General features: G+C 41.9%; 1 protein-coding gene across 1 annotated transcript; it reads right to left on the bottom strand.

Moving 5' to 3' along the window:
- Nucleotides 1–8,051: 8,051 nt before the first annotated feature.
- LOC139762778 (uncharacterized) lies at nt 8,052–12,442 on the bottom strand. The gene is made up of 3 exons (XM_071687920.1): nt 12,296–12,442; nt 10,213–10,289; nt 8,052–9,123 (listed from the first exon to the last, which is right to left on the bottom strand). Exons 1-3 carry the CDS (start codon nt 12,302–12,304, stop codon nt 8,283–8,285), a joined length of 927 nt encoding a protein of 308 aa, XP_071544021.1. The 5' UTR covers nt 12,305–12,442; the 3' UTR covers nt 8,052–8,282.
- Nucleotides 12,443–13,205: the final 763 nt, after the last annotated feature.

The following is a 13,205-nucleotide window of genomic DNA, read 5'->3' as shown; positions in this document are numbered from 1 at the left end:
GAATGTCCTCCACTCATTTCTCTCGTGTGGTCACCATCATCTACCATGGTCACCATCACCTACCATGGTCATTATCTACCGTGGTCACCATCATCTACCATGGTCACCATCACCTACCATGGTCATTATCTACCGTGGTCACCATCATCTACCATGATCACCATCATCTACCATGGTCAATATCTACCGTGATCACCATCATCTACCATGGTCACCATCACCTACCATGGTCATTATCTACCGTGATCACCATCATCTACCATGGTCACCATCATCTACCATGGTCATCATCTACCGTGATCACCATCATCTACCATGGTCACCATCATCTACCATGGTCATTATCTACCGTGATCACCATCATCTACCATGATCACCATCATCTACCATGGTCACCATCACCTACCATGGTCATTATCTACCGTGATCACCATCATCTACCATGGTCACCATCATCTACCATGGTCATCATCTACCGTGATCACCATCATCTACCATGGTCACCATCATCTACCATGGTCATTATCTACCGTGATCACCATCATCTACCATGGTCACCATCATCTACCATGATCACCATCATCTACCATGGTCATTATCTACCGTGATCACCATCATCTACCATGGTCATCATCTACCGTGATCACCATCATCTACCATGATCACCATCATCTACCATGGTCACCATCATCTACCACCATCTTAATTCACCACGGTCACCATTATCTACCATGAACACCATTATCTACCACCACCATCATTTACCATGATCACCATCATCTGCCATGGTCACCTTTATTTACCATGATCACCATCATCTACCACCACCATCATCTACCATGGTCACCATCATCTACCACAGATTTCCCCCCATATCTATACAACATCACAACCTGGTCCTGCATCAAGATATATTCCTCCTCCGTAAGCGGCTTCTTGTTTCAAAATAATTTGTTTACATCGATTCCTAAACAAACATACATAAATTCATGTTTGATTAGCCCATCCATAAGGGCGTGGGAGGCCTGTCATACAGTTTATATATATATATTACACGAAAGTGCACTTGGGAACTTATCGTGTTTCATTTTCCCCGTGGACTCATAGGAATATATATATATATATATATATATATATATATATATATATATATATATATATATATATATATATATATATATATATATATATATATATATATATATATATATATATATATATATATATATATATGTTCTTAATACCTTCCACAGGTGTGGGAGGCAAGTTGTTAGAAGCAGTGAAAAGTTTTTATCGAGGATGTAAGGCATGTGTACGTGTAGGAAGAGAGGAAAGTGATTGGTTCTCAGTGAATGTAGGTTTGCGGCAGGGGTGTGTGATGTCTCCATGGTTGTTTAATTTGTTTATGGATGGGGTTGTTAGGGAGGTGAATGCAAGAGTTTTGGAAAGAGGGGCAAGTATGAAGTCTGTTGGGGATGAGAGAGCTTGGGAAGTGAGTCAGTTGTTGTTCGCTGATGATACAGCGCTGGTGGCTGATTCATGTGAGAAACTGCAGAAGCTGGTGACTGAGTTTGGTAAAGTGTGTGAAAGAAGAAAGTTAAGAGTAAATGTGAATAAGAGCAAGGTTATTAGGTACAGTAGGGTTGAGGGTCAAGTCAATTGGGAGGTGAGTTTGAATGGAGAAAAACTGGAGGAAGTGAAGTGTTTTAGATATCTGGGAGTGGATCTGGCAGCGGATGGAACCATGGAAGCGGAAGTGGATCATAGGGTGGGGGAGGGGGCGAAAATTGTGGGAGCCTTGAAGAATGTGTGGAAGTCGAGAACATTATCTCGGAAAGCAAAAATGGGAATGTTTGAAGGAATAGTGGTTCCAACAATGTTGTATGGTTGCGAGGCGTGGGCTATGGATAGAGTTGTGCGCAGGAGGATGGATGTGCTGGAAATGAGATGTTTGAGGACAATATGTGGTGTGAGGTGGTTTGATCGAGTAAGTAACGTAAGGGTAAGAGAGATGTGTGGAAATAAAAAGAGCGTGGTTGAGAGAGCAGAAGAGGGTGTTTTGAAATGGTTTGGGCACATGGAGAGAATGAGTGAGGAGAGATTGACCAAGAGGATATATGTGTCGGAGGTGGAGGGAACGAGGAGAAGAGGGAGACCAAATTGGAGGTGGAAAGATGGAGTGAAAAAGATTTCGTGTGATCGGGGCCTGAACATGCAGGAGGGTGAAAGGAGGGCAAGGAATAGAGTGAATTGGAGCGATGTGGTATACCGGGGTTGACGTGCTGTCAGTGGATTGAATCAAGGCATGTGAAGCGTCTGGGGTAAACCATGGAAAGCTGTGTAGGTATGTATATTTGCGTGTGTGGACGTATGTATATACATGTGTATGGGGGTGGGTTGGGCCATTTCTTTCGTCTGTTTCCTTGCGCTACCTCGCAAACGCGGGAGACAGCGACAAAGCTAAAAAATATATATATATATATATATATATATATATATATATATATATATATATATATATATATATATATATATATATATATATGACTCCACGGGGAAAATGAAACACGATAAGTTCCCAGGTGCACTTTCGTGTAATAATCACATCATCATGGGAAGCACAAGAAAAAAAATATGTCAGTTGATATACAACGAAGAGACGTAGCTAGGACGCCATCTAGTAAACAAGTGACTTATTATATATATATATATATATATATATATATATATATATATATATATATATATATATATATAATTACTGTTACGATCAAACCAGCAAGTGTAAAGTTACATGTTTTCCGCGAGTGTAAACCCACAAGCGCTCATGGTACGGCCAGCAGCATCCTGGTTTCTGAGAAAATTGAGTCCAGTTTTTAGGAAGGCGATCTGTGCTTCTGAGAATTTTAGGCCAGAAGTGTGCTCAGCGAGTGTGGTTTTCTGAAGGCTACACCCACCCTTACGTAGGAAGCGTTTGTCTCAATGTTTCGTACCTGACAGCATTGTTTCAGTCATAGGTGATGGAGGGTTGAAAGCACACACTGCGTTTCTTATTGGCTGTAATGATATATATATATATATATATATATATATATATATATATATATATATATATATATATATATATATATATATATATATATTTTTTTTTTTTTTTTTTTTTTTCTTTTTGCTTTGTCGCTGTCTCCCGCGTTTGCGAGGTAGCGCAAGGAAACAGACGAAAGAAATGGCCCAACCCACCCCCATACACATGTATATACATACGTCCACACACGCAAATATACATACCTACACAGCTTTCCATGGTTTACCCCAGACGCTTCACATGCCTTGATTCAATCCACTGACAGCACGTCAACCCCGGTATATATATATATATATATATATATATATTCCTAAGTCCACGGGGAAAATGAAACACGATAAGTTCCCAAGTGCACTTTCGTGTAATAATTACATCATCAGGGGAGACACAAGAGAGAAATATAACAGTCAGTTGATATACATCGAAGAGACGAAGCTAGGACGCCATTTGGTAAACATGTGATTGTCCAAACCATACAACGAGCGTTCATAAACTTATCATTTTACAAATTTTATCAACAATAAAGTTATCTAATTTGTATAGACCATCACTTATATTAAGATTATAATTCTTTGTGTATTTAATAATAGAAGATTCAATGATATTTCTCGTGGTAATAGAGTTAGAGTTAATAACTGAGATGGCATTACTCCAGTCAATACAATGATCATAGTTTTTAACGTGATTAAACAAGGCATTTGATTCTTGTCCCGTTCTTATACTATATTTATGTTGCTTAAGTCTAACAGAAAGATCCCTTTCAGTCTGACCATCATAAAATTTTTCATGGTTTCCACAAGGCACTTTATAGATGCATCCAAGAGAATTTTCTGGTGAATTCCTGATTAAGATATTCTTTATAGTATTATTGTTGCTAAAGGCAACATTTACATAAAAGGATTTAAGCAACATGGGAAGTAAAGTAAAATTATTATTAAAAGGGAGAACTAAAAGATTCTTGGTGTCAGTGGGAGGTTTGGGCTCAACTCTATAAAATGATTTCTTTGCTAACTTAAGGGATTTATCAATGAAAAATCTAGGGTACTTTTAACTTAGATCCAATAGAATATATCTTCTCCAACTCATCATCAGTAAACTCTGGACTGCAAATACGTAATGCCTAAAGTAATAGATTGAAATGATGATTTAACTCTGATCAAGTAAGTAGTGAAAGGGTAAGAGAGATATGTGTGGTAATAAAAAAAGGTGTGGTTGAGAGAGCGGAAGAGGATGTGTTGAAATGGTTTGACCACATAGAACAAATGAGTGAGGAAAGTTTGACAGAAAGGATAGATGTGTCAGAGATGGAGGGAACAAGGAGATGCAGGGAGGCCAAAGTGGAGGTGGAAGGATGGAGTGAAAAAGATTTTGAGCGTTCGGGGCCTGATCCTGCAGGGGGGGTGAGAGGTATCATGGAATAGAGTGAACTGGAACGAGGTAGTATACTGGGGTCGACATGCTGTCAGTGGACTGAACCAGGGAATGTGAGACGTCTGGGGTAAACCATGAAAAGGTTTGTGGGGCGAGAGACCGAGTGTGAACAAATGTAGCCTTTTATTTTTCTTTCTTTTTTGTATGTTTTCCTGGTGCTACCTTGCTGGTACAGGGGGTGGCAATGCTGTTTTCTGTGGGGCAGGGTGGTGCCAGGAATGGATGAAGGCAGTCAAATATGAATATGTATGTATGTGTTCATATGCACTTTGTTCATATGTATATGTATGTGTATGCATGTATATGTATGAATTGCAACGATGTGGTATACTGTGGTCAACGTGCTGTCAGTGGATTGAACCAGGGCATGTGAAGCGTCTGGGGTGGACCATGGAAAATTCTGTGGGGCCTAGATGTGGAAAGGGAGCTGTGGTTTCAGTGCATTACACATGACAGCTAGAGACTGAGTGTGAACGAATGAGGCTACCTCGCGGGGTGTGTATGTGTGTGCTATTTCATGTCTGGCGGGGTGGCGACGTGAATATCCGGATGGAGGCTGCAAGAATATCTGCATATATATATATATATATATATATATATATATATATATATATATATATATATATATATATATATATATATATATCTTTTCTTTCTTTCAAACTATTCGCCATTTCCCGCGTTAGCAAGGTAGCATTAAGAACAGAGGACTGGACCTTTGAGGGAATATCCTCACTTGGCCCCCTTCTCTGTTCCTTCTTTTGGAAATTAAAAAAAAAAAGAAAAAGAGAAGAGAGGGAAGGATTTACAGCCCCCCGCTCCCTTATATATATATATATATATATATAGAACATACAAAGCTCCAACAGCCAGGATCGAACCTGGGACCCCTTGTGCAAGAGGCAGGCATGCTAACCGCTAGGCTAAGGGACTGTATAATAGGAAACAACTATTCGAAATACTAAGTACTCGAATACCCTTCGTCTCACAATGGTGAGCAACGGGGTCTATACCGGTTGTTTCCGAACAGAACACATAGCCAGCTGATAGCGTTTTACCGAACCTGACTGTACAACGCGGAGTTATATAACTCACTCATTCTCTCCATGTGCCCAAACCATTTCAAAACACCCTCTTCTGCTCTCTCAACCACGCTCTTTTTATTTCCACACATCTCTCTTACCCTTACGTTACTTACTCGATCAAACCACCTCACACCACACATTGTCCTCAAACATCTCATTTCCAGCACATCCACCCTCCTGCGCACAACTCTATCCCTAGCCCATGCCTCGCAACCATACAACATTGTTGGAACCACTATTCCTTCAAACATACCCATTTTTGCTTTCCGAGATAATGTTCTCGACTTCCACACACACACACACACATATATATATATATATATATATATATATATATATATATATATATATATATGTATATATATATATATATATATCTTTCTTTTTCTTTTAAACTATTCGCCATTTCCCGCGTTAGCGAGGTAGCATTAAGAACAGAGGACTGGGCCTTTGAGGGAATACCCTCACCTGGCCCAATTCTCTGTTCCTTCTTTTGGAAAAAAAAAAAAAAAAAAAAAAAAAAAATATAATATATATATATATATATATATATATTATCCCTGGGGATAGGGGAGACAGAATACTTCCTACGTATTCCCTGCGTGTCGTAGAAGGCGACTAAAAGGGAAGGGAGCGGGGGGGGCTGGAAATCCTCCCCTCTCGTTTCTTTTTTTTTTTTGTAATTTTCCAAAAGAAGGAACAGAGAAGGGGGCCAGGTGAAGATATTCCCTCAAAGGTCCAGTCCTCTGTTCTTAACGCTACCTCGCTAACGCGGGAAATGGCGAATAGTATGAAAGAAAAGAAAAGAAAGATATACATATATATATATATATATATATATATATATATATATATATATATATATATATATATATATATATATACATATATATATATATATATATATATATATATATATATATATATATATATATATATATATATAATCAGAGTCGTACTACTGTATACTTAGAGGTTCTAAACCAATAGGAGTAATTACCGTACACTCGTTAGCCGTAGTTAATCTCATTCTAAAGTTTTTACCTGAATTTGTTTATCATCTAATATTTACATACACACATATAGATTTCATTGTCCATATATACTCCACCTCTTCACATTCTTTTACTCGCCCCTTTTTACTTCAGTGTATTTCTATTTTCATCGTTTGACGCTCGAACCTGAGAGGGGAAATCCTCACTTAGCCGGTTCTTCTTTTCCTTCTTGGAAGAAAGTGATTATAAAGGAGGGGGAGATTTCAAGGCTATCCCGTTTTCCCTCTCTTGGTCGCGCCCTGTATGGGACCCACGGGGGTCACCTGGGGCGTACCCTTCCTCCCAAATTCCCCAGAGACAAGGGGGGGCTGAGGAGGTACAGGGCAGGGCCTTGGAGAGAGAGAGAGAGAGAGAGAGAGAGAGAGAGAGAGAGAGAGAGAGAGAGAGAGAGAGAGAGAGAGAGAGAGAGAGAGAGAGAGAAGTATGCTGGTCTACCACATGACCGGATATTGATAGCGTTGTGATGAGGGATCAGTTTACGCAGTAGTTTACGTAAATGATCGTAGTCTCGGTTCTGGTGATGACGGACGCCGGAGCCGGTGAGGGGTGTTGTGTGGGGGGCAGGCGTTGGGGGGGAGATGACACACCCACCCTCCTCCGCCAGTGTAGGAGTTTGGAAGAGCGTGAGTAAGGAGAAAGTTGAGAGTGAATGTGAGGTAGCAAGGTTCGAGACGTGGGAGATGAGGGGCAGTTTGGGTTGGGTGTTTGAGTAGAGAGGGATCGAGTGAGGAAGAAGGTGATGAAGAGTTTTCCTACTCCAGGAATGGCGGGAACGAATGACAGAAGAAATTCCAAGGAAAATGGCGTGAGGGAGGTGTTGGGATTTGGGTGCCCCCGAACACAGTTGAGCGTGGGATAGAATGCATTTGATCGACGTTGTATATGAGGGGCGACGTGCTGTTCGTGGGCTGAACCCAGGCGTATCAAACGAGTGGGTTGTTTGGCGGAGTCTATATAGAGAGAGAGAGGCTTGGCTGTGAGTGATAGACTTAGCATTTAGCACAGCATAGGTGACAAGCTGGAGTGGGGAGGTGCCTTAGTGAGGCCATTCCTCCTTCACTCCTGGCGCTACCTCACGAAGGCGGGAAAGGCAGTTGGATATCAACACACACACACACACACACACACACACACACACACACACACACACACACATCCATCTTAGGTTGTAGCAGTTACCCAAGATCTTCATATGGATGAGTTAGACGATAGCTGGAAGTTCTCCTCATTAATGAGAGTCAGCCTTGGATGGAGCTACCATCATTCTAATGAGGAACGACTTCGTAAACGACTGAATTACCATAATACCCACATGAGCCTCATCTTGATTCAGTTGTGAGACGTGTCGTTTTCTCTTTTGTAAACAGGAGACAACGAGGAAAGGTAAAGAAATGGTTTCGATTTTGATAACTTTATATATAAATGACCTGCATGGATGCATGCATCAAGACACACACACACACACACAGATACGTCACTGTGCCAAGGACGTAGGAGTAACATCTTCGCTCTCGTAGCGGTGCTTCTTCGCCAGCGACCTGAGAGAGAGAGAGAGAGAGAGAGAGAGAGAGAGAGAGAGAGAGAGAGAGAGAGAGAGAGAGAGAGAGAGAGCTAGCTTCGTTGCACCTAGCAGTCATGGCCGTAACCATCGAGCATCGCTATGGGCAACCCGACCGAACTTTGGAACACAATAGTGTGATGCGTCGAAGCCGGGAGGTTCACAGTCTCAAACACCGTAGGATAGGCTCGACCAGTGGAACCTTCAAGGGCCAAAGGGAAACCTCTTGCTTGGTGGACTGGTTGGTCCTCCTCGAAGTCCACCCTGCCGAAGGACGGGAGATCGACCCTCTCAAACGTTGTGGGAAGCACCAAAGCCGTGGCCGACTCCGGGGAGAGAGGGGAACCCTTTGGGTGGAAAGAGGAAGGGAGTTCGAAGCCCGCTGAGCGAAAGGACGGGAGATCGACCCTCTCAAACGCTGTGGGCAACACCAAAGCCGTGGCCGACTCCGGGGAGAGAGGGGAACCCTTTGGGTGGAAAGAGGAAGGGAGTTCGAAGCCCGCTGAGCGAAAGGACGGGAGATCGACCCTCTCAAACGCTGTGGGCAACACCAAAGCCGTGGCCGACTCCGGGGAGAGAGGGGAGCCCTTTGGGTGGAAAGAGGAAGGGAGTTCGAAGCCCGCTGAGCGAAAGGACGGGAGATCGACCCTCTCAAACGCTGTGGGCAACACCAAAGCCGTGGTCGACTCCGGGGAGAGAGGGGAACCCTTTGGGTGGAAAGAGGAAGGGAGTTCGAAGTCCATCGAGCGAAAAGACGGGAGATCGACGCTCTGGAAGGCCGTGGGCAACACCAAGGCTGTGGCCGACTCTGGAGAGAGAGGGGAGCCCTTCTCCAAGAATGCTGACCTGTGCACTTCCTCGGGCACTGCCGACCTCGCCTGACGGGTCTCCCCTGCCGCGTCACTCCTTCTGCAGGAGGAGGAAAAGAAAGTTACATAGAGTTACATAGAGCTGTGATCAAGGACCTCAGGGAACTCTGTGGCCTCAGAGTATATACTTATACTTGCCCACCATATGCCTCTATATATGTACGTATACCTGCCCACCATCTGCCTCTACATATGTACGTATACCAGTCCACCATCTGCCTGTATGTATGTACGTATACCAGTCCACCATCTGCCTCTATATATGTACGTATACCAGCCCACCATCTGCCTGTATGTATGTACGTATACTTGTCCACCATCTGCCTGTATGTATGTACGTATACCTGCCCACCATCTGCCTGTATGTATGTACGTATACCAGTCCACCATCTGCCTGTATGTATGTACGTATACCTGCCCACCATCTGTCAGTATATATACGTATACCAGCCCACCGTCTGCCTGTATATATGTACGTATACCAGCCCACCATCTGCCTGTATATATGTACGTATACCAGCCCACCATCTGCCAGTATATATACGTATACCAGCCCACCATCTGCCAGTATATATACGTATACCAGCCCACCATCTGCCTGTATATTTGTACGTATACCTGTCCACCACCGATGTTATGTATAGTGGTATAGATGAAGTCTAAAATGATATATAGCAAACATAGATAGCATTGTGTTTAAAGATATATCTTTATGTGTTCAGTGTATACCATACGAGAACTGAAAATCATGACGGCAATATTCTTTTCTCCATATAGGAAGGGATTAGTTTGATGTACGTAATATGAATTGATCAGTCATGTTGGCCATGAGCTGAAAATTGAAGTCACTTGTAATGATTCCTTAGTATTGGATCCTGTAATTAACCAAGTCACATATAATGGAAGAAGGAAAGATTAATAGCAGTGTTATCCACTTACACAAACATACCCATTTAAAACATTACAGAAAACACTACATTTATTGGAAAATGGGATGACAGTGTATACCTTAACCTGAAACCTATTTCCATGTGTTCAATCCCTAATAGGGGCCTTTTAACGTCACCATTACACTAAAACGAAGCGAATGGTAGAGTGGCTGTGGCCAAGGCTAAGACATCACACTTACCTTTGAATATGATGAGCTAAACCTTGTGTAGGATATGCCCGGCTCCTCACCACAGCACTCAGCATCAAGACCAGCACCTAGCAACAACACACGTCACAATTAGCATCATAGTAAGAACATGGATGATTGTCTGGTCTCTGAGAGCTTATGCAATGTGAAGAGGTGCCCCTTTGGACTTCATGAGCCCAAATATAGGCAGTATATGATATAGTATATCGCTGGATTATTATATGTATGTAGCCAACAACAGCGAGAGAGTGTACACACACACACGCACACACACACACACACACACACACACACACACACACATGTGCATGGCCATACAACGTCACCGTCAACTCCCATCACCATAGATCATTCTTCCCCTAGTTGCTGTTCGGCTCTGCCGCTGCATCGTATTCGCCCAGGCTCGTACTGACAGCCGTAAAGACCACTTCATCTTGTCGTTGTGGATAATGTTAACGAGCAATAAATGATAAATGGTGGTTCACCATCTTAATTCGCGAAACTATAACTCATTATTATTATTATTATTATTATTATTATCATTATTATTATCATTATTATTATTATTATTATTATTATTATTATTATTATTATTATTATTATTATGCAGTTCACTGGGAACATAGAGCAGTTGAGGCAAGAAGCAGCGATGCAGTTCGTAAGAGCGAATGGTCCATTTAATCTCACATATATATAACCGGTCGAGACTGAATGCCTCATAACTCGAATGTTCCCCCCCCCCCCGGTCGTCCACTCCCATCCTCCTGCAAGCCTACATCACAACCTCGTTGGAATCAAACTCTCTTCATGGATTCTGGTCCTGTGGTTGGTCTCTCCTTACACCTCTTTTGGAAGAGCTGTTCCCTCAATATGTCACGACCATGCGCAGGGCAATTAGAAGGTTGTTGTGTTGAAATCACTCGTCATACTCCTGTTTTCCATGGTGGCCCTATTGTGAGAAAAACTTGGTGATCCACGTACTTGAACGCTGGTCTTAAAGTTTGCCCAGGGAAATGCTCCTCCTTCTCCTTTATCTGTGTCTTGATATTGTGAGACTCTGGCGACGAGTCTGAGAAAATGTTCGACCACTATATATACCTCTTTTACATATTGATCGTTCAACCACTATATATACCTCTTTTACATATTGATCGTTCAACCACTATATATACCTCTTTTACATATTGATCGTTCAACCACTATATATACCTCTTTTACATATTGATCGTTCAACCACTATATATACCTCTTTTACATATTGATCGTTCGACCACTATATATACCTCTTTTACATATTGATCGTTCAACCACTATATATACCTCTTTTACATATAGATCGTTCAACCACTATATATACCTCTTTTACATATATATCGTTCGATCACTATATACTTCTTTTACATATTGATCGTTCAACCACTATATATATCTCTTTTACATATAGATCGTTCGATCACTATATACCTCTTTTACATATAGATCGTTCAACCACTATATATACCTCTTTTACATATAGATCGTTCGACCACTATATATATCTCTTTTACATATAGATCGTTCGATCACTATATACATCTTTTACATATAAATCGTTCAACCACTATATATACCTCTTTTACATATAGATCGTTCGATCACTATATACCTCTTTTACATATAGATTGTTCAACCACTATATACCTCTTTTATTTACACACATCCCTGCATCATGTGTCCTGCTTGGGTGATATATACCATACTGAAGTCTTCTTTCACATATCCTCCTACACATATTACTTTACATATACTCGGGTTGAAATTCCATCTACGTATCCGATCATACACTGGAGTCTGTCTGTCTTTCTCTGACGAGCTGGGGTGCAATCGTACGTAAATATAATTAGGCAATCCGTTTGGAAAATTATTTTATATAGTCCAAGAAGAGGATAGGTCCCAGGGAGAAACCATGTGGTACTCCAGTGTATATGTGTGTGTGTGTGTGTGTGTGTGTGTGTGTAAAGGTGTACATAGCATAATACCATCCACTAACTGTATAAACACCCATCTGGACATGGGAGGGGTTTAATTAACTTACCAACTTCATGATGGCGTAGGCGGTCGGTCTGTCCAGCTTCAAGGAGGAGGAGAAGTATTATATACCCTTGGGTGTTGAGGGAGGCTAGTCAAACCTCAGCCTTCGAGCTCGGCTTTAAGTACTTGCGCCACACGGCCTGGGGCGGGTGTGAGGTGAAGGGGGGGTTGATGGATGACCTTGGCTACTGTAAGACTGACAGGGGACACGGGTACAGGACCTGAGCAAGGTCAAGAAGGTGGCGGAGTCTTCACACACACACACACATTCAAGGTCACCCCACACCCACAGTCCTGTCTTAACTTCATAGTCATGGTCATTTGCTTTCGTTCGCGTCCATTGAAATGTCGCTATTCCCGTGTTCGTGATTTCACTATATCATCTACTAACGGTATCTTAGATAATACTAATATATCATAGATTATCTTAAGTAGTCATGAGAAGTAGGTAATGAGAAGTGCTCAGAAGAGATTCGCTTAGCGTGGGATAAAGATATGCAGGTATGTATGCAAATGAAAAATATATGTAGGTTTATATGCAAATGTGGCTATGTAGGTGTGTATGCAAATGTGGCTATGTAGGTGTGTATGCAAATGTGGCTATGTAGGTGTGTATGCAAATGTGGCTATGTAGGTGTGTATGCAAATGTGGCTATGTAGGTGTGGGTGCAAATGTGGCTATGTAGGTGTGTATGCAAATGAGAGATATGGCCATCGAACTGCTATAACAGTTATAAACCGTAAACTTCAATATTTTGTTTTTAAGTGTTGGTGTTGAGTGGGTGTTTGTGTTGTATGGTGGCACTTTCCGTTGTGTTGTATGGTGGCACTTTCCGTTGTGTTGTATGGTGCCACTTTCCGTTGTGTTGTATGGTGCCACTTTCCGTTGTGTTGTATGGTGCCACTTTCCGTTG

This window comes from Panulirus ornatus, chromosome 44 (genome assembly GCF_036320965.1).
Source record: "Panulirus ornatus isolate Po-2019 chromosome 44, ASM3632096v1, whole genome shotgun sequence".
NCBI classification, from domain to species: domain Eukaryota; kingdom Metazoa; phylum Arthropoda; class Malacostraca; order Decapoda; family Palinuridae; genus Panulirus; species Panulirus ornatus.
The sequence above is the reverse complement of the archived record's forward strand: the minus strand, read 5'-3'. Positions and strand labels throughout refer to the sequence as shown.

Excerpts from the sequence above, each read along its gene's own strand:
- LOC139762778 (XM_071687920.1), bottom strand. Across the intron at positions 9,124-10,212 it reads TTAGCTCATCATATTCAAAG|AAGGAGTGACGCGGCAGGGG; the intron begins GTAAGTGTGATG and ends CTCCTCCTGCAG.